The sequence below is a fragment of the Rhamphochromis sp. 'chilingali' genome, assembly GCF_963969265.1.
Source record: "Rhamphochromis sp. 'chilingali' genome assembly, chromosome: 9".
NCBI classification, from domain to species: domain Eukaryota; kingdom Metazoa; phylum Chordata; class Actinopteri; order Cichliformes; family Cichlidae; genus Rhamphochromis; species Rhamphochromis sp. 'chilingali'.
This window is the reverse complement of record NC_137936.1, coordinates 26,338,838-26,364,003: the sequence shown is the minus strand read 5'-3', so window position 1 is coordinate 26,364,003 and position 25,166 is coordinate 26,338,838. Positions and strand designations below refer to the sequence as shown.

The 25,166-nt window shown below is 38.9% G+C and overlaps 2 protein-coding genes across 3 annotated transcripts; one reads left to right on the top strand and one right to left on the bottom strand.

The window, feature by feature from the left end:
* Positions 1 to 1,241: 1,241 nt before the first annotated feature.
* ergic3 (ERGIC and golgi 3) lies at positions 1,242 to 20,076 on the top strand. Of its 2 annotated transcripts, XM_080892479.1 has the most exons (14): positions 1,242 to 1,417; positions 2,992 to 3,062; positions 3,972 to 4,059; positions 4,162 to 4,281; positions 5,526 to 5,622; positions 5,715 to 5,880; positions 6,748 to 6,805; positions 9,223 to 9,237; positions 11,738 to 11,769; positions 11,928 to 12,024; positions 15,604 to 15,668; positions 15,829 to 15,965; positions 16,277 to 16,332; positions 16,452 to 20,076. In XM_080892479.1, exons 1-14 carry the CDS (start codon positions 1,330 to 1,332, stop codon positions 16,529 to 16,531), a joined length of 1,170 nt encoding a protein of 389 aa, XP_080748605.1. In that variant the 5' UTR covers positions 1,242 to 1,329; the 3' UTR covers positions 16,532 to 20,076. The 2 variants fall into 2 exon arrangements, with proteins under 2 accessions (XP_080748605.1, XP_080748606.1); XM_080892480.1 differs by lacking the exon at positions 9,223 to 9,237.
* romo1 (reactive oxygen species modulator 1) lies at positions 12,391 to 14,856 on the bottom strand. The gene is made up of 3 exons (XM_080892499.1): positions 14,709 to 14,856; positions 12,942 to 13,072; positions 12,391 to 12,644 (listed from the first exon to the last, which is right to left on the bottom strand). The coding sequence occupies exons 2-3, from the start codon at positions 13,070 to 13,072 to the stop codon at positions 12,536 to 12,538; spliced, it is 240 nt and encodes a 79-aa protein (XP_080748625.1). The 5' UTR covers positions 14,709 to 14,856; the 3' UTR covers positions 12,391 to 12,535.
* Positions 20,077 to 25,166: the final 5,090 nt, after the last annotated feature.

The window sequence follows — 25,166 nt, the reverse complement described above, 5'->3', positions numbered from 1 at the left end:
TTGTGCTTACTGAGAGCTCAAAATACTCCTTACTAAATGCTACTTTGACTATGCATCGCTTTGAACATTTTTATCTAGATGAGACTCACCAGTTAGCCTAACATGTCTTTGAAATTTGGTAGCATCCAGAGAAAACCCATGCATCTGCAACCCCCAAGGAGAACATGCAAACTGTTCTAACCTTAATCCTTCTTGCTATGAGGCAATAGTGCTCACCACTGCACCTCTTCCACAAATCCTCAAATGTTGAGTAACTATGTCCACACTCAAGCATGAAATTTTTGTAGTGCTTCCAGCTCAGATTTTGACTTTTGCAACACCTACTATTAATATGTCTCTTTCCCATCCCTACTGTGTCTCACAGGAACAGTTAACTATGTGACTTGAGCAGGTTTGCCACCTTATTGGTGGTGAAAGACTGCGTAACAGTGAAGCTGGGCCTCTGTCATTCAGCCAAAATAGCTCTCACCCAGGACTCTGGAGTGTTGTATCTCATGTTACGATATGGGCACTGATCTTTTGGGTTCTCTGGGTTGTAGGATGTATGGATTGAGCTTGTTCCACCTCAAAAGATGCACCACTGGATTTGGTTCTGGGGAGTCTGGAGATACGATCAATAATTTAGGCTCTTTCTCAGTTTTTTTCAACCCATTCAGGGACAGGCATTGAAGAGCATACAACCTGGACATGTCACCATCCACCAGTCCAACACTGGACTAACAAAGTGAGACAGCATTTTTACGCCTTAAGCCAAATTAGAGCCACTGAGTAACTTGAAACCACAGTGCTGTGCCTGAACCCAGACATGAACTGCAAAAACATACAAGCTCCTTCTGGTGCCTGACATTTGATACATCAGCTGAAACAAGTATGAATAAGTATCAACATATGTGGGAAATATCCAAAAAGTATCAAAGCATAAAAAATTACAAATAACTGGCCACAGTCAAATAAATAATGAATTTCTTGATATCTTCTGTATTAATGAATCGTTAATATTTCTTTCTTATTTATTTATTTATTACTGGTGTTAATTATAATGCAGTTGTTGATTGCCAATAGCCTTAAATGTAACTACTGATAATCACCACAAAGGTAATTATTGTTGTAAAATGTATGCAACTGTATGTAAACCAGCGTGTCCACAGGTAGACCTTTGAATGAAGAAAACAAGGAACGCAAGGAGAAAGAAAAAAAATACGCGGCCGACGCTGATTGGCCCAAGCTTGCCCCTCGCGTGTCCCGGAAGTGAAAGTTGAGGGCTGGTGTGTGTGTCTGAAGGAATCTGTCGGTAACATTTTTTGTAGCGGGTGATTGGAGGTTTAGAAAATGGACACGTTAAATAAACTGAAGCAGTTTGACGCTTATCCTAAAACTCTGGAGGATTTCCGAGTGAAGACGTGGGGAGGGGCGACTGGTGAGAGGCTTTAATTTGTCACAGAGCAGCAGCCATTCATACATACAGCCTGTTAGCTGCAGCGGCTAACAACACAGCTATTTGCTTCATTTCTCCTATCAGTGCTCAAATACAGTACACATGAATAAAGTTACAGTATTAGCATGCCTGTGGCAACTCAAGGGAAGCCGGAAATCAAGCAGAATAGATGCCGGTAATATTTACATTTCCGATAACAGAGTAGCGATGCAGCTAGCTCAAGAACAGTTGAGCATAAAGTGTGGGTGCAAATGTAGAGAAACCGGTTTAAAATCACACATTTTGAGGAGTTTGTGTCACAGGCTTTTTGTGAAGGACTTGTTGGGGATTTTTCATGATTTTACAAGACTGTTGACTAGTTTGTAATCATTCTCCTGTGGTTTTTATAGAGTAAAACTATTAATTCGAGAGAGGGAATTCAAGAGGTAAAAACAGACGTGAAAAGGCTTGAACTAAATTAATTATACTATGATGACAATAACATAAGAGATGGGACAAGCATCATTAGAAAGGTTATATACAACATATCTATTATAACGCCGTATGCAGACATTTGCTTAGAGACAGTCTTGTTATCATGATGTGTGAACTACAACAGTATTGTGTAGTTTGGTAGGAACTAAAATTGTGTAGAGGATGATTTATAAATAATGTGAGGTATAGTAGACTTTTTAGTCTTTTTGATCTTCCAACAGGGCTATTGTTATTTATAATCTAGGGATTTTTTTAAACTGGTGACTGTTAAATGACTGTCAAAACACATTGTTTTGTGAATATGGAAGAAGAAGAGGGATGTATTTGTATCATCTAAACCAGGGGTGTCAAACATAAGAATCACAGTAGACAGAGGTTCGGCTCACATTTGGACCTTTGTGTTTTCCACTTTCATCGTTTTTCCTCAATTGCTAATTCATTTGATTTTCAAACAATTTTTGCTTTTGCTATTCAGATTTAGGGACTGAAAACTACTTGCTTAGATTTAGGGAAAGTTAGAACATGATCCTTGAAAAAAAGAGCATTTGGGAGCATCAGTTCTGACTCACTGTTGACCCAGCGTGTCATTTAGTGATGCCAAAGGACAAGACCAAATTTCAATATCGCCTTGACACTGCTGCTTCACAGCAGTGCTAATCACTGTGCCACCATGCTGCACAATTGAGTACATTATGTATATTAAATGTATTCTGTAAATATTAAATGTAATGGTGTCAAAAAATATCTAGACCTAGATGTAGTTATTCAGCAGAAGATCTTTGACTCAGTACTATCCAGTATTCCAGCTGAGCTGACTGTGGTGTAGGCTAGTTTATGAACTTATTAGTGCCATATTATGTATGTATATATGCAGTCTGTATATGCCAGAATTAGGTGATATATGAATATTGGATTACTTTTGGAAAGAAGGTACAAGTAACAATAATGCTGCTTCTTTTCCATGTTATTTTTGTACACGTATTCCTTTCATGTAATCACTTGGTTATAGTTCAGAGTTTTCTCATTATACAGAAATGTGATATTGTGTGGTGTTAAAATGCATACTTCCTCTGTCTCTGCAGTGACTATAATCAGTGGTGTCATCATGCTAATCCTGTTTGTCTCTGAGTTGCAATACTATCTGACTAAAGAGGTGAGTTTATCCACTTTATTTTGATGTCCTCTTTAGATGGTGTCATCCTCCACCCTGTGAAATTAAACCCAACGCCTGGCACACAAAGTAAAAAATAACAGGTTTTAGTTCCAAATCTGCTTTTTTACACTTGTTTCTGAGCTTCTACATGTGCAGGCCAGTGGTCTAATCAAACATGTCAGAAAATTCATTAGTAGAAATTTCACAATTATTTTTGAATGTGCAAATTCTAGATAATATTCTAGAACTAGAGCTAAATCTTTTCAGTAAAATGTAAGAAAATATTTACTGCCTTGTCTCTAAATATGATGATTATTTTTGTTCTTGTTCTCATATATGATACCAAACGAATACTTTTGGTTACAGCAGACAACTTAAGTCTCATACTGGGGCTTAGTGCAGTGTCTCAGTTTATTTCTCCTTGATAAAGTAAATTTCCAATTAAATTTCCATTATGAATGAATCCATATTTATTATCTGCAAAGAACCATAATCATAAATCTGGTTTCCTCTGATACCAGTTAACTGACACTGATGACGTGGTTTCCAAGATCCTGATTGTGTTAATTTTTTCTCCCGATGATTAAAGGTACAGACTGTGGTGATAAAGATGGCCTGAAATACCTGTTAGACTGCTCTGATGAGTCTGCACATGTAAACAGTGAAATAGACTAAAAGTCTACACACACAAGTGTGAAGGACAAACAAAAACAATTTTTTTCCAGGGTTTTCTCAGAATCTCTACTGTGTTTAGTGCAGAAATGAAGACTAACTTTCTGTTTCTTTGGTGTTTAAAAAAACAAAAAGCATCAGAGATAAATTGTTCCCTGACTGATTAAATACGTTTGTTTTTACTGGTGTTTCTGTTTTACGTGGATGACTAAGTTAACAATCACCTGTGCCCGGCAGGTCCATCCTGAGCTGTACGTCGACACGTCACGGGGAGACAAACTCAAAATCAACATCGATATTATTTTCCCTCACATGCCGTGTGCCTGTAAGTTCTCTTTTCTCAAGAAGCTCCAGACTGATGAAGTTAGCATGCTAATCATAACATATGTTAATGATAAAGACCTACATCTGCTTTTTCTCTTGGCAGATCTTAGTATAGATGCAATGGACGTGGCTGGTGAGCAGCAGCTGGACGTTGAACACAATCTGTTCAAACAGCGGTTGGACAAAGAGCTCAAACCTGTCACCCAGGAGGCAGAAAAGCACGGTAAAAGCTGATGTTACGCTCACCATTAAGGTGCTGATACTGCTCAGCAGATTGGACAGTGTGTGGAGGTGTGCATATTTGGTTTGGCAGCGCAGTGGATTAACAAATAATGTGATGATTTTTTTGTTAGATTGTTTTTGTTCAGTTTTTTCCTTTGTTTGTTTGCTTGTTTTCTTGTTGCAGAGCCTCTGCATTGTAAAATTCTCTGGGCATAGTTTTAAAACAGACGATGAGTCAGCAAACTCGTTCCATTTTCCTGCTTATTTTTTTTGCTTCTCAAACATAAAAACATTCCAGTGATCAACCTGCATCACTGATACACACGTAAGATCTGTGACTTATTAATGTTTCCAGAGTCAGAAATATTGAGGAATTTTATAGTTTTGTCACTCCCTAAGAAAATTAAGAAACGTATGCTCACAAATCCAGAAGTCAAGTCGCTTCTCGGCATTCTAGTATAGAAAGCACCACTGACTGTGGGGACTTTTGGGAAATTCCTGTTAATGGAGCATCATTGGTCGACTGTTTCACTCTCACTAAGGTGGATATCTGTTATTGGCAGAACACTAAAAATGAAAGATTCCAATTGGGGAAGCACCACTTGGGAAAAATGTTTGCATGGAGTGTTTTTAATTCCCAGATAAAGGAATGCATGGTGAAACTTGTTGGGAGTGTTTCTTTCTTTTATTGTGCCAGGAGAATGAAAGCATTCTGAAAATGATTTACAAAGAGAGTGTCTTACAGTTCTTTGATGTATAAGCTCATATGTATTTCTTCTATAGAAGACCTCAGTCAACAATACTGTGAATGCAGGAGGCACCGCTACTTAAAAGCTGTTTGTGGCTCTTATAATATGGGAGCAGTTGAACCTTTTGTTTTGCTTAGATGCTGCTCAGGTCTGTTCTGATATCAGATTTCAACTTGAGGATGATCAAGGATGATCAATTGGAAACATTTGTCAGTTTCATCTGTAACTTTGCTTATGTGGTCTCATTATTAACCTCAAAATACAAATATATGAAGATGACAAGAATCTGTACAAAAAGAGCATTTCTTATATTTTTTATAATATTGTCATATTTGCATTACTGACAGGATATTGGGTCTCTTTACTGACATATATATATAAAAAAACACACAACTATGTAATTTAGAAAGGGTTTATCTTCCTCAGAGTTATGTGCTGAAGTAGGGATGTTGTTTGGCTGCTAATCATCATGATTATTTTGTGTTTTATTGTTCAGAGCTCGGTAAGGCTGATGATGGCGAAGTGTTTGATCCCAGCACGCTGGACCCAGACAGATGCGAGAGCTGCTACGGAGCTGAAACTGAAGATCTCAAGTAAGACACAAACACAGGCTGCTCTTTCTGTCTCTGTTTACTGTATGACCCTGTGTTAACTCGCCTTGGTTCTTCTTGGTGTGTGTGTCCAGATGCTGCAACACCTGTGATGATGTGCGCGAAGCGTATCGGCGGCGAGGCTGGGCGTTCAAGAGTGCAGACACCATCGAGCAATGTAAAAGAGAGGGTTTCACTCAGAAGATGCAGGAGCAGAAGAATGAAGGCTGTCAGGTTTACGGCTTCCTGGAAGTCAACAAGGTATGAAGTCTTACACGTCATCCTTAATAACATGGCAGGGCTGTCAAAGATCAGCAGGCTTGTTATCTCTCGGGAGGACATCCAGTGTTCAGAACGAGAATACTACTGAGATGAGTAGTCATCAGTAGTATGTCATACCTGGGATGACACAACTCAGAAAGTCTCAGAATGATACACAACTGTGTAACTTTATGTTGACGTAGCTGGTTCTTGTATTGCAAGATCCAGAATTTCCAGCCTATGAAGAAACTGTTTTGAAAGTTATTAATAGACTTACATAAGTAAATGTCACTCTTATTTGTCTGTGTGTCTTTTAATTCGCCGTTTCCTTGAGCACCAGTTTCAGTCATAAGCTGGCCTTATTTGCCTAATGCAGCAATGTTGTGCCCTGTTATTGGGACCACTGTGTGGAAGATGATCTGAGATGATCTTTGAGCAAAGTTAAAATATAACAAGATAATATTGAAAAAAAAATAATAATTTTGTAGCGTTTTTGCAAGAAAGAGTTTAACAGGAGTTTAAAACTCACCTCTTTTCATTGGCTTTTAGAAAGGTTTAATTTATTTGTTTATTTATTTTTTATTTGATCAGCGAGGTGTTTTACGAAATTGTGTTCTATTGTATTTTTATCTGTATTTACTGTACAGCACTTTGGTCAGCCTTGGTTGTTTTTAAATGTGCTCTATAAATAAACTTGACTTGACTTGACTTGACTAGGAATAATATGTTATAAATGTAACTGCGGTTTAAACAAAAACTCCTTTGCAATGCTATCACTTGACATTTTTATCAAAGTGAATTTAATAAATGGATATATCTATGTATACATATGTCTCATGTTTTGTGGTGGGGTTTTTTATGCTTTAGGTGGCAGGAAATTTCCACTTCGCTCCAGGAAAAAGTTTCCAGCAGTCTCATGTCCACGGTAAGCTGCCACTCCATTCAGCTCACAGACACACCTAACCAAAGGTTTTTAACACCCTTAGTTTATTTTTATTTTACTAATTGGCAGAGCTTTGTATGTAATTATAGTCAGAAGCCCAAAATACCTTTAAAAAGCCAGAATCTATAGAACTGTTGGGATCTAAGATAAGCATAAAGCTTCTAAATAAGAAGCTTTTTGATGAATTGATGTTTCTATAGGCAAAGACACCCAACATATTTTATCACAGACAATTCAGCAGTGATCTGAGACGAACACTGTAGTCTGGAGTGTTTCACCTGGATTTCATCACTGCGCTGTTGAACGACACCTAAATTAAACAGAAAGAATCACTGTGACTATATTTTTCCAAATAAATTTGGAGTGACTAGCAGACAAGTTTACGACGCTATCATAAGGGTGTTTATAAACCTTTGATGGGTATGTTTGTTCATCAGTCTCTCTGTCTGTATTTATTCATTTATCCAGCCATCCATCAATCAAATGTCCACATTGAGCCACACATCTAAATCTGTTCATTAAAAACAGAAAATCATGCACAATAAGCTTGCTTATTATTTTACATTTTGAAAAATGTAAAATAATAACAATAAATATAAATCATTTTGGCTTTAGTATTTATTACTTGTGAAATAAATATGACAGCAATTTGTCACTATTCAGACTGCTTTGTTGAGAATACTGATTTTAGCTCAGTGATGAAGATTTTGACATACAGTAGCTGGGATTGCTACAGTGCAGTCAGCTGATCGTGTCTACCAATACAGGATCTGAGACACGGACTCACCGGTCAGCGGATACAAAATGTAAATTTAGGCTGGTTTTTTTATTTTGAAAAAGGCAATGGTCAGTGTGTTATATTATCTAAAATCCATTAAGTTCTGAAATCTTCAGTCTTTTATTTTGAAAAGGTTTTATGATTTCACAGGCAGAAAACAATACATTCTGTTATTCGTGCTTTGCAATTAATGGAAAGAGGTACGAGTGACACTGCATGTCATTCGTGTTGTTTTTCATGCATTGCCTGGGAGTTTGACTGAACCCACATCAGGTTTTACAAAGCTGACTGCAGTGTTTCTTGATGGGGGTCATATTCTGTACTCAGAGGTTTCTCTTTAGAAGATAGCTGAACTTTGAGTTTGTAGATAAACCAAAGTTTTTTTCTGGAGCTAACAAAGCTGTTCTGAACTGTTCGTAGCAAGTTTATTTCAGCCAAAGTGCAATTTTCTCATCATTTTACCTCTCACATAGTGTTTGTCTACATTTTTATTCCTTTTATTCATTTCTTCCTTGTGTTTCTGTTGTGTTTGCCATCATTGTGTATGCATTTTGCTCATTATTGTGACTGGAAGTTGTTGTCTTTTTTTGTCTGCCTGCTAAATGTTTCCCTCATATGTACAGTCACCCCATGAGGTCTAAGACACTTGTTGCTATTTATGCTTTGACTGGTTCATTTAGTAAAATTGCTTATGTGTACTATCAGGATGTGGAAGTTGGACATCTTCAGCTAAGACACAATAACAGTGGGTTAGGGCATTTCTTATTCTCATTGATGACTTAGACCTCATGGAGTACCAGAGCAGGAAATTAACAGTAGCCAGCTACCACATGCTAAAAACATTTATTTTTATTTGGCAAATCTGCCACAACACTACTTCTGATCTGACTCTAAAACTGTCTGAATACCAAATTTAAAAGTATAAAGAATGTGTTTTAGTAAAAACCTGGCTGGCTGGTAAAACAGTGAAGGAAGCTGACGTTTTACTGCACTTTCCACTGTTGATTTTAGTTTCCTATCTGGAACATAAAACACTGACCTTTGTTCTTAAGTTGCTAATGTGAGATCATGACTGAATCTCAACGGTGTAATATTAAATGCTTATCAGAAGAAACAAGAGACAAGAATCACTTGAGGACTGTAAGCGAGGCTGTGGCTGAAATAAACCAGCTTCATCCTTACTCTGGTCCCAAATCATCTCCAGCCTGGACTGACCTTAAACCCTCTGTACTGTGTGTGTCTGGGACTGCACAATTACTCCGACAGGATACAAACTGTTTTCTAAATCACAAGGGGCTCAAACCTTTTAGAGCTGACAAATATAATCCTCCTCAATTGGATATTTTTTTGTGCTGTAAATCTCAAGCTTATAAATCAAAATGTATAATGGAGTTAAGCTTTTAATACTCCTAAACAGCCAAACCACAAACACAAAGAGCTTGTTTTCATTGCCTGAGTTAAGTTATTAGTTTCTTAATGCTATAAATCTAAAAATATTAAGCATAAAAACTCAGTTTGTCAAAGTTGTGCAGCCCCTACTGACATGCCCAACCACATTAATGTAACATGGTTTGCTGTCTACCTGCATTACTATTGTGACTCTTTTCTCTTTTTTCTGTAGTGCACGCTGTGGAAAGTAAGTCCATCCTTTTTTGCAGATTTTATTTTTTTTATTCTTTTGAAGAACAGCTTTAATGCAGTTTATTAGCCTGGTTATTGTTACAATAAATAGTTGCACATAATGAAGAACACTGCTCAAAAAAATGTGGGGAAAACACATTAGCTAAAGACACCCTGAAAAACAAAAGTGAAAAAGGCTCAACCATTTTTCCAAAATCAAACCCAGGACCCAACACATCAGCATGAGGTCTGACAATGGGTCCAAGGAGTTCATCCTCATACCCAAGGGCAGTCAGGGTGTTTTTGCCTAACCTGTAGAGCTCTGTGTGGCTTTTCTGGGCCCTTTCCATATTTGCCACGTGTGCTTAGCATGTACTTGCTCTCATCTGTGAAAAGCACAGGCCACCTGTGATGGGTCTGCCAAGTATGGTATTTTATGGCAAATGCCAGTCAGGCTCCACGGTGCCAGGTAGCCTGTTTTTGATTGCCTGGCTAGAGACATTCAGACCAGTGCCATGCTGGAGGTCATTTTTTTAGCTCTGGCTGTCATCATCCTGCTTCATCACAAATTAGCCGACACCGGTTCTGCTGATGGGTTAAGGAACTTCTATAGTCCTGTCCAGGTCCCCCAGAGTAACTGCTTGTCTCCAGGAATCTCCTCCATGCTCTTGAGGCTGTGTTGGGAGACGGCCTTCTGGCAGTGGCATGTATTAATGAGCCATCCTGAAGGAGTTGGGAGTACCTGTGCAACCTCTGTAGGGTCCAGGTGTCTCCTCATGCTGCCAGCAGTGATGCTGACTCTAGCTAAATGCAACACTAATATAACAAAAAACTGTCAGAAATGAAAAAGATGGGAAAAATGCTAGTGTCCTCCACCTGTAAGACCATTCTTGTCTTGGATGTTGTCTCATTGTTGCCCCTCTAGTGCGTCTGTTGTTAATTTCATTCAAACCAAAGCAGCTAAAACTGGAGTTTTACTAACTTGATGATGTTCTCTGATTAAAGAAGTGTTCCTTTAATTTTTTGAGCAGTGTACTTACTGTGAATATATATATATATATATATACCTATGCTATAATTAAGCAACGTGATGAAAAAGCAGGAGCTAAAAACACAAGTGTTGGATTTCAAGGGGAGTGTTGCTGATGGGTGTTGGGGAGTCCGGCTGCATTTGTGTAAAGCCTTTTGTTACTTCTAAGGGGACCTATTATGCCTTTTCTGATTGGCTGTCATACACGTGTGTGTGTGACAGTATATACTGTCATACACACATGTGTGTGTGTGTGTGTGTATGACAGTATATACTGCTCCACTGGTGGACGCTCTTATTAAACATGGCTGAACTTTAAAATAATGAGGTCAGCACACAAGTAATGGTGTGAGACAAAAGATCCGCCTTCTAAACACTCAGTTTCACTTTTTTCCCCCCTACTGGCTTTGTGTTTAGAAATGGGGGATGTCCCTAATGTAGTCCTTTTACTTTAGTTGTGAGCACAACAGGCTTACAGGGAGCGGGAAGGGAGAACTTCACAGAGAAGGCGAACTGAGGAGTTGCACTCAGTATAAGATGAATTATTTTTGACTGTAAATAATGCAAAACTACTGCAGTAGAGTCCAAGAAAAAAACACATGGAGCAGGAATAAAGCAGAATCGGCTCCCTTTAAGTCAGCATCATCTTTAAAGTTTGAAAATGGAAAGATTGTGTAGGTTCAACATAACTCGACATCTGTAGACTGCTCCTCTTCTTTGCTTGATGATCGAAGCTCCAAGTTACATTGTGTATAATAATGGCAAGCATCTGTGGACCTAACATTTCTGGTCTCTGTGCTGTTTTAGTCCCCTGACTGTGTATGAGAAGTAAAATTTCAAATTGATCAAATACATAATGGCACCTATTATACTGGACCAGGCTTACAGCTTGTATAAGAAAAAAAAAAGAAGGTATTTTAAATATGCTTTTCTGAATTAGAAGAGGTATTACTTTCTTTTTTGTCATAAGATTTACTAAACCAGTACCTTTATTACTGCACATACAAGTACTAATTGCAATAAAGGGGTAATACATTACTGCTAAGCATGTGGTGAACTCAAACCTTTGGCGTTTGCTTTAGAGTTTGCCCTGATCAGCTTCTGCACTGTGCAGCTGTCACTTGTTTGTGTGATTGTAGTTCTTCCAAAAAGGTGACGAGTTTGTCTGTGGAGCCATTGTAGAACTTGCTGCTTGTCAGTCCCTCTAAATCCAACCTCCTTACCATAAAAGTGCCCTAAATTTATCCCATTTTAGATACTCCAGTATTTGACAGATATCTGCCAACTCTGGAATGAACTTTTGTGCCAGGGAGCCACAGATTCATCCACAAATTGAGTCAAACAGCTGAACAAAGGGGCACTACTCAATCACACAAGCTGATTTGAACACATTTTATTTCATTTACTACACATGGCCTGTATTTGCATTTTTTTTTTTTTTTTACTTTTTAGTAAGTGATTTAAAGTGGTTTTGTTTCTTTTGCAGTACACGACCTGCAGAGTTTTGGCTTGGACAATGTAAGTAACATATTTTCTTGATCATTTCTCATAATACATACTGCAAGTATGTTACAGTCCAAGCTATCTGGCTGTTTCAGCAGTGAAATTTTATGCTTATTTCTAGTTACTCAGAGAAATTTCTGAGGTCCGCTAACTTGTAATCTCTCTTTCTACAGATAAACATGACCCATCTGATAAAACACCTGTCGTTTGGTAAAGATTACCCCGGTCTTGTTAACCCCCTGGATGGGACTGATGTCACAGCACCACAGGGTGAGTGATACAAGTTCTTGTTTTTAATATCAATAGTGCTGCAGGAGCAGCCTGGCACTTGCTCTCAAACGATTCAGGGTTTACTTCTCAGATTAATGTTTCCAAGTTGGACTAACCTGTCAAACAACTGTTCAGTGACAAATTGATCAACTCCTCCAAACTCTTAACTGTGGTTAGAGATGTGCCATTTGTGAACTTCCAGGTTTCCGCTCATGTTTAAAATAGAAGGTTGGCTGGTAACCGAAAGAAACCAGCATTGATAAGAAAAAGTATTTCCCTGTTGTGTCACTGAACTAAATATAATTACTTGTGTTACAAATTGTTTGTTTTAAAGGCATCAAAAAGTAAATCACATGCCCCCTGAAAACCATTTCACAAATTTGAACTTTTATTGACAAAACTAGACTGTTGGCTGAGAACATGGCAGCACTGAATGGACAGAAAGCTGTGACTGGAAATAGTTGAAGAGTCTCATTGTTGAATATTTGTATATAGGTCTTTCCTCTTGTCTTCAGCAGCGAATACCCATACCAATGGCCATAAAAGTGCCGAACGTCCCTCCACTCTGCATCATGGTCTTTCCTACTCCTCCCATGAGCTCCCGGCCACGCATGCCGATCCTGGAAAGAGAAATAACAGTCTTACTTTTTATTCATGTGACCTAGAGTGAGACACTCCATATTTAGCCCCAAGATTGATACATGTTAAAGCTTTCATTTCTTCATCTAGTTGAAGCAAGCAACATTTACACCAAATTTAAAAATTCCATAAAACACATTTTTAATAAGATTCTTTTCAATTATTGTAGCAAAACATCTTGATGCACAAAATGCACTGTCTGTATTTACCACTTAGAGCAGCACAATACTGTTACATCTTATATAAATAGTTTGTTCCCACACCAAATTCAAACCTACCTGAGACAGGAGAAAGTACCAAACATGGCACCAGCAGCCATTCCTACTGCAAAACCCATCATGAAGCCCATTTTGACCCGATCAAAGCAACTTGGCTGGGTCTGGCCATATGGACCTACAGCCACCGGCATCTACAGAGGATTGCAACAAAAAAACAGGTTAAAGACCAGCTAGATAAATTATCATCTTATGTATTTGTTCTTATTCAAAAATTGTAAAACAGACCCTCTGGAATCCTTAATTCACTCTGTGAAAAGCGGCTTGTGGTAGGTTTACAAATGATGACTTGTGAGATTATAATATTTTCTAATTTCATCAATATTAGCTATTTTATCTGCAGAAACAGTGGCAACAGAAACACTCCAGATTACAAAGCCATATAAGTAAATGCACTACAATTACTAAAACTTATAGCATATCATTTTTGTTGACCATTTGATTAGATTAACCAATGCAAGTTCTAGATTGCAACTTATGATTCACCATTTCTGAAACTCAGGGCTGATTCTAGTATTCAAATGTTTTGTCTGATAAAGCTATTCATTCCCCCTTTTTGCCAGGAGAAAAAGCACTTCAGTACCCAAATACATGAACTGTTCAAGATGTTTTTTCCTCATGTTAGCCATAAAAATGTAAACATCGTGAAATAAATCTCAGCCAGCGCTGTCAGTAAACGTAATCTTCTTGGCAATATCAGCCAACAATATTATCCCCATATGAGAAAATTACATGTTGGGTTGTACTCTTCTGAAGAATATTATTCTTTAAGTGGCACAACCAGGGCTTTGAACTTTACTTGTGAATTCAGGTGTCAGAGGCTTCAATACCTCTGATTTATGTCAAAATAGAAAGAAAACTAGTGCTAGAAGAGCAAGATAACAAATAAAAATAGTACAGTGTATAATAACAGATTGTATTTATGCACAAGAATGATAACAAAAATAACTAAAAATTGTGTTAAAGAAGAGTAAAGATTGAGATTGTATAAGAGTAGTGCAAACTGCATTAATATAAATCTAAGAATAGCTGCAAGGATGTAGGTGAGCAGCTGCCAGGGGTAAATGTTCAGGTTGAAGCTTGTAAACAATCTCAGATCACTGCAGGGTCGTCATTACAGCTCACAAAGTGCGGCAAGAACCTTGTTGAGTTTTTTGGAATGAAAGTATTCAAGTATAACAATTATGTACATTGTGTTTTGGGTTTCTTTGCCTTAAGGTCGCAGAGTTAACCCAGTGATCCCAGTTGTACACGCGTTCCACTACTCTGCAGTTACCATCAGCAATTAGTCGTCACCCTTTCCAGCTGTGCGCATTTCTGTATGTTTACTGACTTTTTGGATACACTTGTGCATCGTTGCCAGTAAATATTATAAAAACATACCCGAGATTAATCTGTAATTTAAGTCACTCAAGTTAAAACCATTACAGCTTAAAGACATTTTAATCTGTTGCCTTGACTCGCATTAATACAAATCAGGTCGTAGACTTACTCTGTTCCCTAGCTGGGATGCTAGGCTAATGTTAGCTTGTCCATAGCTTGTCCATGCGTGTTAACGTTTGCCGTTTAAGGGCGCTTATGTAAGCAAAGATAACAAAGGAAAGTGTGGTCTCCTTTTTGCGAAACCTGTCAAATTCACCTTTTTCTCTCCGTGTGGTTTGTTATGTTAGCTTAGCATGCTAACGTCACCTGTGGCCTTGACAGATAGACGAGGCCTGGTCCCACCGACTGTGTGATTTCTAAAAAGAATGACTCCGAAGTCACGCTTACCTTTAATTGTGTGTTTAAAACGGAGGGGGGTTTTAGATTTGAAACTTCAGGTTTCTCGTGAGTTTGAGCGCAGCTGCTTTTAAATGCCTTTCAAGCAGACCTCCATAACCGGATAGAGGAAGAAGGAAAAGATAGAGGAAGGTTATAAAGAGCTACAGTAACGTGGAGGGGGGAGCAAACAGCGCCATCCTGTGGTTGTTTTATTACAACATTTAATACAATTTTCCCATTTATTTCCATTAAGCAGCTAATTGTGTGAATGCATTCACACTATTGTGTTCTTTAACACATCACTGTTACTCCTTTGTTTTAAGGTCAGTTTTTTAAAACCTGTGATGTAGATTTAATCCAAATTTAAATAATATGTTTTGAGTACAGAACCCCCTCCTGTAATTTTCAAGATTCTGACAAAAAGCTTTACTAATCAAAAACATTTTGGTTCTTTGGGATATAATAATGGATTTGCGGTTCCTGGTCTTCCCTGTCCTTAGTGCCTGTGATCCAGAAATCAATCTTAGCAGCCAGCAGAAAGTGTCTCATTTCCTGAGGTATAGATGAGAAGTGGCACAAAGCTGAAATATAAAAATATTGTCAGGAGAAGGACTCTTCAAACAACTAGTTCTATGCATTCATTTGAAGTTATTTGACATGCTGTGATCCAGCTTTGTAAGCTTCACTGTGTGTGTGTGACTCTGTTTTTAGGGTTTGTCAGATTGTACTGTGTTGTAAACTGAATTAAAAATAGTCCTAAATATAAAACATGTCATGAACACTTGTTTTAATATCTGAGACAATAGAATAGAGCTGTGGTTGGGTTTGAAGTCTAGATTTTTTTATTATGTTTTTTAATGTGACTGCTTTCATATTTTAATGGTAAAAACGTTCCTCCTCACAGCATCGATGATGTACCAGTATTTTGTGAAAATTGTTCCTACCATCTACGTGAAAACTGACGGCGAGGTTAGTCGAACTGTCTCTTTATGTTTACTCTTCAAATGCACCAAAAGCATAATATGTGATTTTAAGAAGTTATTTAATTAAAAAACAACAACAAACACATAAATTACAGCCTGGATTACTCAGGTTTTTGTTGTGTTTCGGTTTTCACTTTTTTCACCAGGTGGTAAAAACAAACCAGTTCTCAGTGACCAGGCACGAGAAAGTGGCCAACGGGCTAATAGGAGACCAGGGGCTGCCAGGCGTCTTTGTTTTATATGAGCTGTCACCCATGATGGTTAAATTCACAGAGAAACACAGGCAAGTTGTAACAGTAGCTTTCATTATTGCTGACCGTTTTTCAAACACGATAAGTTTTTACATTGTGACTCTGCCACAATGTAAAAAGGTCATCTATAAGACTCAAGCTACCTTCATAGGCCGCATCCTTCGAAGGACCCGGCCTTCACAGTCTACGTGGGCCGGGTCCTTCAAAGACCGGGAAGGCTGTAAGTGCGAGGCTGTGAAATGGGGACGGTCTAGCCTTCAGATAGGCTGGCGAGAATACCAGGATATCATTATGTATTTTTTGCCAAATCTAAATACCAAATAATTTCTCTCTCGCTGTTCAGGTCCTTTACACACTTCCTAACAGGAGTTTGTGCCATTATTGGAGGAGTATTTACAGGTCAGTGGTGCTATTTACATATGCTTTGTGTTATTACCTGTGCAATAAAATATGTATATATTATTAAAAATGTAATCAAACTGTGTCTCTGTGTTTATCCTGCCTCCTGACCTGTGCAGTGGCCGGTCTGATCGACTCGCTCATCTACCATTCAGCTCGTGCCATCCAGAAGAAGATAGAGCTGGGGAAGACATCCTAACAGCGCTCCCCAGTGGCCTCCACGGTGCAACACAGACCAAGACAATGACAGAGCCAGAAGGACAGAGAGAAGAAGGGCAGAAAGGTGGAGGGAGAAGTTTGAAAGCGGGAGCACAGCTCTCCATCTCTCTGTCTTCTCTTAGGTCGAGGGAGAGAAATGCAGAGAGAGACAGAAGTTTTAAATCGTCCAGGTTTTAAATTTCTCTGCCTCTCTTTTTGTTCTTGAAAAAGTCTGGAGAGGAACTTGCGCATTTTTGAATTTTCCTCTCCACACAGGACAGAGACAGAATCAGAGATTGATTTTTCTGTGATTGATTACAAGCACAGCAGCAGATGCACACCCAGCCTCCGGGGGGAAAAAGGACCTGCGCACCGGTCCACTGTCAGATCACTACACCGAATGATTGTTAGAGAATCGTGGTTGACCCCAGTGTCTAGAGGAATAAGAAAGACAGGCCATCTATCACTTATTCACTTCATGTAACCTGGACTCACTGATGACATTTTATAAAATTGAAGCTCCAGTAGGCCTTAAAAGTCACAATCATGTAAAATACAGTTCGTGGTCTTGGTCTTCAAACTTTTTGAGATTACAAACTCATTATTTTGGTTATGTTTGTCTTATTTTATCTTTCTTACTCTCAGCAAGTTCCACAAAAAGAGCTAAACCAACCATGCTCCATTGCTGCCAACTGGCTGTTTTGAATAACAGTTGTAAATCAAATGAATGAAGCTAACTAACCAGCTATTTTAAGAAGTAACTGGGCAGTTGGGTTTTTTTTTTTTAGTATTTTGTATTTAGATAGTCACACATTTGTTGCTTTTGGTCTTTTCAAAAGGGATTTATTACCAAGAAAAATATTCAATTTAGTCTGACTTGCAAATTCTCATCACATGTTCCCTTTATGTCTGTTTCTGTACAAGTGAGAAGATGAATTTAGTGTTTAAATATTGCTAAAATGTAATTAACCCCTCTGTCCCTCCAAAAAAAAGAGTCACGCTAACACCTAGTTGATTCCTGAGATGCACTTTCCCAGTATATTAGTTTCAGTGTTGTTCCTGTGTTGAATGTCTAAAAGTTCAAATACAGCGCATAAACAAAATGTCCGGTGAAAAGATGAAAAATGTCATTTTCACCAATTTATTCTGGCGATGTGGCCTGCAGGTCTTTATCAGAGCTCGTATAAATACCCTGGCCATGTTATAAACCAAGCAAGACCTGAGTGGAGTAAAACACAGGCGTGCTAAATAGATGACAGAAATGTTTCAGTGTTGTATAAATGAAAGCTGTGTAGCCCAGCCCTCAATCTGTGTGTAGCTGGGAAAAAACGAAATGATAAAATCAGAGCACTACAAATATTCCCACATAATTTAAAGACACTATGTAAAGACGTCTGATTTTTCAATCTGCTTTTTTGAGTTGACTTAAAATAGCCTCATGTCGGTGTCCTCCATCATTATTCCACCATCAGAGACAGCTGTCTCAGATACTCACCCCTCTTTCGGCACAGCATTAGAACTATTGGAATTGCTGAACAATAAATAAATTCAAAGACGTGATTAAAATTTTTACTTTCTTGCTAACAGTTATAACATTTAATGCCTCAAAACTATTACTGGAAGTTGAAGGAGTCATTAATTTAAAAATTCTACATATGGCGGCTAAAAAACAGATGTCAGGACTGATTCTCTGCCCACCTGATAACCGAGGAGGGAAAACTAATGGGGATTGAATAAAACTCCCTCGGATTTACTGCTGGAATATTTGTTTAATTGCACCGTTTCCATCTGTCTGACTTTCATCAGGTTTACACACATAGGGACACCATCTGAGTCTGAGGATTACTGGTCTGAGGTTAGTGTAAGAACTCGACGCTATGACATCTCACCGGGTTGGAAAGAAAATACAAAGATGAATCACAATAGCTGACTGGTGGTCTGTGGTTCTAATGACACATCTTCCAGACTGCACTCTACATATCCTCCTCTCCTCAGCATTCCCTTGACCGTTTTAGTCATTCAGCTTTCTTTTCCCCCTAAACCTGAACAGTGAGATTTGGTCACATGACATTTTATAGCGACTGTCAACAGAAAATTGTTGTAATTCGTTTACGGTTCTAGAGGAAGTTGCCTCCCTAGAGGCCAAAATGACCCCTGACTCTTCCCATAATGTGACTTGGAAATGAAATCTTTCCCATGATTTTACCATCATTTTTTGTTTTCGGGATATGTGCAGATGCACTGATCACTGCCTCAGGAGAGGGGCTGAATCCAACAGTTCAACACTTTGAACACAAAAAACGATATTCTTGAATTAGAATACCGAGGGAAGCGGTTGATTTGCTGAGGTTTGTCTATTTCTCTCATACAACGGGGTAACTAAAAATAAATCTGCTCACTTAGACTGCGGTTAAATTATTGTTTGTTTGTGAAATGCGGATGTTAAAAATTTGGTGCAGCCAGTAGCTTTAGATGACGATATTCCTCCTCATCCCCGTGACCCGAGTGTTATTCTCACCCAAAAGCTTCAGTCATTAAATGAGAGGGGTCAGCAGGCAGCTTCAAACCACAAGAAGAGAGCGTGTAAATGTTGGGTTGAGTCTGACTGTGTTCCTGACTCACATGTTGAGTCACCATGTGGTGTCCAGATGTTTCTGCCAGTTTGAACTTCGCCCCTGTTGTTTATTCTGAAGATCATCAGACTGAACCGAAATCTGGGTTTGAAATCGTTGGTTTGGAAACGATCTTTTCAGGCTCGGCTTACATCAATGATGAACAATTTCAAGAACATGCTGTGAGCTTTTTTGAGCCTTGAGTTGAACTGAGGTTTTAGTTCATTTCATAATTTTGGGGGAAGACCAACTTTCAGTCCAGTGTTGGGTATCTTTAGCTTTAGATTCTGCAGCTTGGAACTGGGAATCAGAAGCTCTCCCTCCTGCTGTGTTCAAGGAAAGCTGGAAACCCTCAAAGTCTCACTGGACCTCTAAACTCAAAGTTCAGTTTTCTGTCAATGCAGTGTTGGCCAAAAAAAGTCAGTTGCAAAGTCATTACCAGATTTCCTCCCAGTATTGATGTTTGTTTATGCAAATAACTTCTTCACAGTTCTTACTTGATCAAATCTCATCAAACTGTCCAAGTTTAAACTTGTTCTCAAATATGGTTCAAGTTATACCCACCTTCTGTTTTAACTGTTCCACATATTGAGTCATGATGGTCTTAGGAGGACGGCAAAACATGGTGTGAATCTGTGACTGAAGCTCATGTCAGTGTGGTGGGTCCTGCTTGTTATGACTGTATACTCTAAGGATCTCTCTGTGTGTAAAAGCTTCTGAAATCTGGTTGATTTTGAAAGATCCCGGTTGTTCTCAGTTGTTGATGGTTGTTTTGTTGCACCTTTTAACATCATAATCAGGGGCAGGGGTCGTGTGTGTGTGTTTGTGTGTGTATGTGAGAGAGAGGGAGAGTGACAGAGAGAAATGTATTTATATTTTGATTGTCCTCAAACAGTTTTTAAAATGACAGACAATAAATGTTGAATACACCAGCTTCCACTGTGTGTGGGTTGTTGTTGTTGTTTTTTTTTTTTTTATTCCATCCATCCGTTTTCCTAACCTCTTATCCAACTGAAGGGAGTGGAGGGATAGAGTTGATGCTAGAGGCAGGGTACTCCCTATACTACACACCCCCACGTCCACAGCCAATTTAGATCTAACATGCGCGGAGGACGCCGGAAAGCCTAGAGAGAGGGGACGGTGCCAACACTGCATCACTGTGCTGGTTTTAATATTGTAATGTAATCTTAGTACAATCTGTACAATTAATCAAATCAAACCAGAAGCAGAGTTTGGATCTTTCATAGGGAGCTATTATACTTATTTCCAGCTCCATGGTTTGGTTCTTGGACTCTAGATTAGCTTTACATGGTCAACAGTTCAAAATAATCCTTATTTATCTTATGCCTTGGTGTTCTTGTGTGGAGATCCTAAAGACAAACATGGGCACAGCCTCCATGTCCGAAAAATTAAACCAGTGCTGAAGTGTCTAAAACTTGCATCCTATCTGAAAGCCACCTGATGGTGATAGCTGTGGTTCCAAAAAGACTTCCTGTCTTATAGAAGTCTATGGGAAAGTGGATCTTATCTTGACCTCTGTTTGTTTATGGGCTCAGTTACTCATTTGAACTCATCCCGAATGAGAAATTAAGCCTGTTATATAAATTTTTGTCATACTATGTTTAAAAAATGGAGGATTATCTGTGCTATGAAACACTCAATGGCTAATGATTTGTCGCATCAAACTGTTTGCATGTCCAATTGAAAATCTCTGAATCCCTGCATTAGCCCTATGACAGGCTGCAAGGACTCAGAGATTGGGCATGCAAAAAATTTCAAAGGATTCAAACCAGAACCTGTGAAACCAGTAGGTGATGGAGCTACATCCATCTTTCATACCATCTGTGGTGCATTTTCTCAGATTGTCCTCTGAAACAAGCTGTTTTACCTCCCTTTAATCTGGCTTTCAACTAATTGGCTGTCAAAGACATCATACAGGGAGATGAGCAGAACTAAATATCTGAAACCGAGTCCTTAGAGCTGAAGCCTGAACTTTTGGTGGGTAGGCTTTGCTTGTACATAGACTGGCCTCCTTATTTATTTTTGGCCTTTATACATTAATTTGTTTTGTTTTATTTGGGTTTTTTTTTTTTAACATTTTTTTCTTAATTATAACATCTTGACCCCAAAGTAAGGCAAAAGCCTGGAAGATGCTCAAGACACACAGTGCTAAAGCACTAAATTACTACTCCTGAGATTTGAGCATCTTATATTTGGCTTGCCTTTATCATAGCAGAGCTGGGATTTGTGACTTTAATTGTCCTGCTGAATTATTATTTTTCCATCTTTACATAATAAAGTATTAAATACTTTCCTTCTTATTTCTTAATCGGCAGTAGTTACATCAGCCACTAGATGGTGACTATATACTTCAACCAGTCCACTTGTTTCAACTGTCCACACACACACACACACACACACACACACACACACACACACACACACACACACACACACACACACACACACACACAGAGCGATGGAGCATCTGAATGAAATTACAGCTTGCTTGAGTAATTTCCTGTGTGTGTGTGAGAGTGTGTCAGAGCCACGCAAGGCTGAGCAGTTCAGTGTTACAGTCCACAGACAGTAGTTGGATACTGGAAATATAACTGTGTCTGGGTCATAGTGCTCTGTGAGTGATGTGAACTCAGTCGCATGTACCTAATGAGCCCCAGAGGAAACAAAAGTGCATATTCAAGTTCATAAAGCCCTGCCTCAGCTGTTGGGTCGTGACTTTATGTGGGGTCATTTCCCATCCAGATGTGGTTGTAAGAGATTTCTACCCATGACTGTGTTTTTGGTGAAGATCTGTGAACATTTAAAGCAGTTTCTTAATTAACTCAACTGTTTTTAATGAACTGATGATCTTATTTTAAATTGCAGAGTTTTTAAAATTATTTTTTTCAAGTTTTCTATGACAAACACAACACTGCAGCCTTAAAAGACTTGCTTAGTGCTTAACAGTTTGAAGTATTATGTGTTTAATAGTATTTTTAGGGCCAACTTGATCCAGACAGCCGAGAGCTGTATACTTAGAACAATATGGTCCCCCGCGACCGTGAATCGGATAATCAGAAGAGAATGGATGGAGGATGTTATCTTACAATATTTACTATTCTGGCTTACCTGCTTTCTGTCTTGGGCGGTCGAGACATCAACCTGAGGCCATCTTTGGGTTTAAATTGAGGGACGATGTGACACCTGAAAGGTCTTAGGTTTAAGGCGTTGTTGTTTGTGTTTTCAGGCTGAATTGTCCTGATCTCTGCTCCCTGGATTATACTGAAAAGTAGCTGTTTGTTTCACTGATGTCTGCCTGGACTTCGCATGTGTTATTGGTGCCCTTGTAATGTAGTATCTGCATGTGTCAGAATAAATTAATGAATTAGAGGGCGCATTTGAGCCCAACATTTGCCCTGATGGTTAAACTGACATCACATTATGCCCAAGTGGATCCTCTCAGACTTTTGGGCGTGGAAAGTCCTACACTGGTGTAAAAAAATGCTTGAAATGAGCACAACCTTTTAACACTGCATTAAGTGCTGCTGTCAAGTCAGACTGGTTTCTGAAGAGGGTTCAGAGGTCAGGTTTGACTACAGCTCCTGGTGCAGTTGCGAAATGTCAGCAGCTTAAGAGCACTTACAGCTGGTGGCACCGTGGATGTAAAATCAAGATAAGTTTAGGGATTGTTTTCAGGCTTTGATGTATTATGTTAGGTTGAGTTTATGGCTGGCCTGGGGTTCAGCTTGTTTTTATAGTGGGTGATTTGTGGGTTTTGGCTGTGGGTCAGGTAGTAGAGCAGGTTGTCTGCTAATCTGTGTGTAATTCTGTGAATGAGATTTTTAGTAAAAAGGTGATATTTAAGTGCCAGGTTATTTACCACTGGTCAGATGTTGTCAGATGACCCGCAGTCATAATTTTTTTTTATTGAAAAGATTAACCTTTGGTCACTTTTTGTTGTGCTTTAACACTGTGATGGCCCATTGCATCTGTGATTTACTTTAAGTCATCTGAACTCTTCATAAAATAATCCCCTCTATCCGATGATGAAACATTTCTATCCTGGCAGGAGTGGTCTCTTCCATGAATTCAAAAGCCCGATCCACCAGACACAAGGGATTACTAAATTGTTCGAGTAGGCGTGCCCTATTTAAGCATCCAGACCAGCATCATCAAAACACCAAATGCGGGAATATCTTTGAAAAAGTGGGCTCCGTCCCTACAGCAGAGATTCAGACTTTTGGAGAATGCTCCTTTGGCAGGTTGTTTTTATTAGTCCTTTATTTATCCAGGTACAAAATCTCATTGAGATTAAAAATCTCATTTCATCTCAAGTCCTGCATCCACATGTGGCTCTGAATCACTTTGTCAGTAACTTTCAGAATAATCCTGCCAGCTCAGAGATAATCTAAGACAATCACATGACCTCTTAAAATATGTATTAATGTAGCTGTTTATTTTTGCAATTTCCCCCCAAAAAACAAACAAACCAAAAATTTACCATGTGTGCATGGTATTGCCATTTTTTTCAGTGCAGTTGAAGGGTTGAGCTCGGCCGTTTTCACACTGCAACTCCTCATCTGCATCTCATCTGCAATTTGAGTTGAAATGACAGATCTGGCATATATCCTACATCTGTCTGGATCTCATGAGGAAAGAGTGAAATTTTCATACACTCTAATGTGTTGGGTAATGTTATGAGTTTCCTGCAAACTCATTTATGTCCCAATACTGAAATTAAACAGGCCAAATAAGCTGTTATGATACTGTAGAAACGTTTGTATTCATCTGTGCACTTTTTCACATACTTTTTCAGTGTGGATGAAGTCACTTGAGGTCTCCACTTGCTGGCAGTAAGTGCTATAACAGCATTTCCACTGAGGGAACAAACTAACTCTTACCCAACTCGTCTTTCTTGCTCGTGTGTGATTTATTATTTGTGAAGTCTGAGAACAGATTACAACAAATCTTAATTAAACACCTACGCGCGCAGTACCTCATACGGTGTCCCACCCTTCAGCACACACCCTTCTGTGGCTGTGAATTCACATGCTGTAAACCCCTCGCACACACACACACACTCGCACAAGCACACAGACACATTTTATGATAACCTTAAATTATCATTATCGACTTTTGCTCATCTTCACACACAGAGACAAAAGGTCAGACAGAGTTTGCGTGTGTTTAGGGTATTTTGTGGCTTTGGAAATGCCAGATGTGTGCTGCGCTCAAACTGTAGAGGCTGGAACTGATTAAAAATTGAAACCTTTTCTGCTAGTTTTCTGTCTGTGGGATTAAGCAGCAAAGATGAGAAAAAGAAGAAATCTAACTTTAACCCTGTAAAGCCTGAACCATAATGTACCCCTTCTCTCACACTGTAGTTGCTGGAAAAAGCTCCAGCCCCCTCATGACCCTGGATAGATGGATGGATGCATGGAGGTTTTATTTACATATTTTTTGCTAAAACTGGCTGTTTTGTGTATTGCATAACAATATATTGTGCAATTTATTCAGGTTTTTTAATGGAAAATTATAATGTACAGGTCTAGAAACCACATGTATAAAATATGACACACTTGACATTGCAGGGTTAAGATATTTCAAGCAGCATGGCCTTATTGTGGTATTGGAAACAAACAAACAAAGAAAGAAAGCAGCTTTAGCCTGCCTACAGCTGCTGTGCATCTGCAAGATGCTTTGCAACCCACTTCTACCCCAGCTCACCCTTTCATTATACCTAATTAAAGTATGATCTGTTGTCAGTGAGGCCTGATTGGCACTTCCTGCTGCCTTCACCACTTCCAGCTTCCCACATATAAACATACAATGACAAGGAGCTCCCAGGCCAGAGCCATGCCATGTATGCCCATGTTACGAACCTGCATTGTATGTCTTTGTTTTGTGCAATCAAGCTCAGGAGTGACTGGTTCCAGCTGGAGGACCCGCCCATTAAATGGAGGCTGGAGCGCTGCGGCGAGAGAGGTTCTTGTGTTTCTCCCAATGTCCAAGCAGTACACCTGT

Coding starts and splice junctions, on each gene's coding strand:
- ergic3 (XM_080892479.1), top strand. CDS start 1,330: ATGGACACGTTAAATAAACTGAAGCAGTTTGACGCTTATCCTAAAACT. Junction 5,623..5,714: donor GCTGAAACTGAAGATCTCAA/GTAAGACACAAA, acceptor GTGTGTGTCCAG/ATGCTGCAACACCTGTGATG. Junction 5,881..6,747: donor GCTTCCTGGAAGTCAACAAG/GTATGAAGTCTT, acceptor TTTATGCTTTAG/GTGGCAGGAAATTTCCACTT.
- romo1 (XM_080892499.1), bottom strand. CDS start 13,072: ATGCCGGTGGCTGTAGGTCCATATGGCCAGACCCAGCCAAGTTGCTTT. Junction 12,645..12,941: donor GGTACTTTCTCCTGTCTCAG/GTAGGTTTGAAT, acceptor TTCTCTTTCCAG/GATCGGCATGCGTGGCCGGG.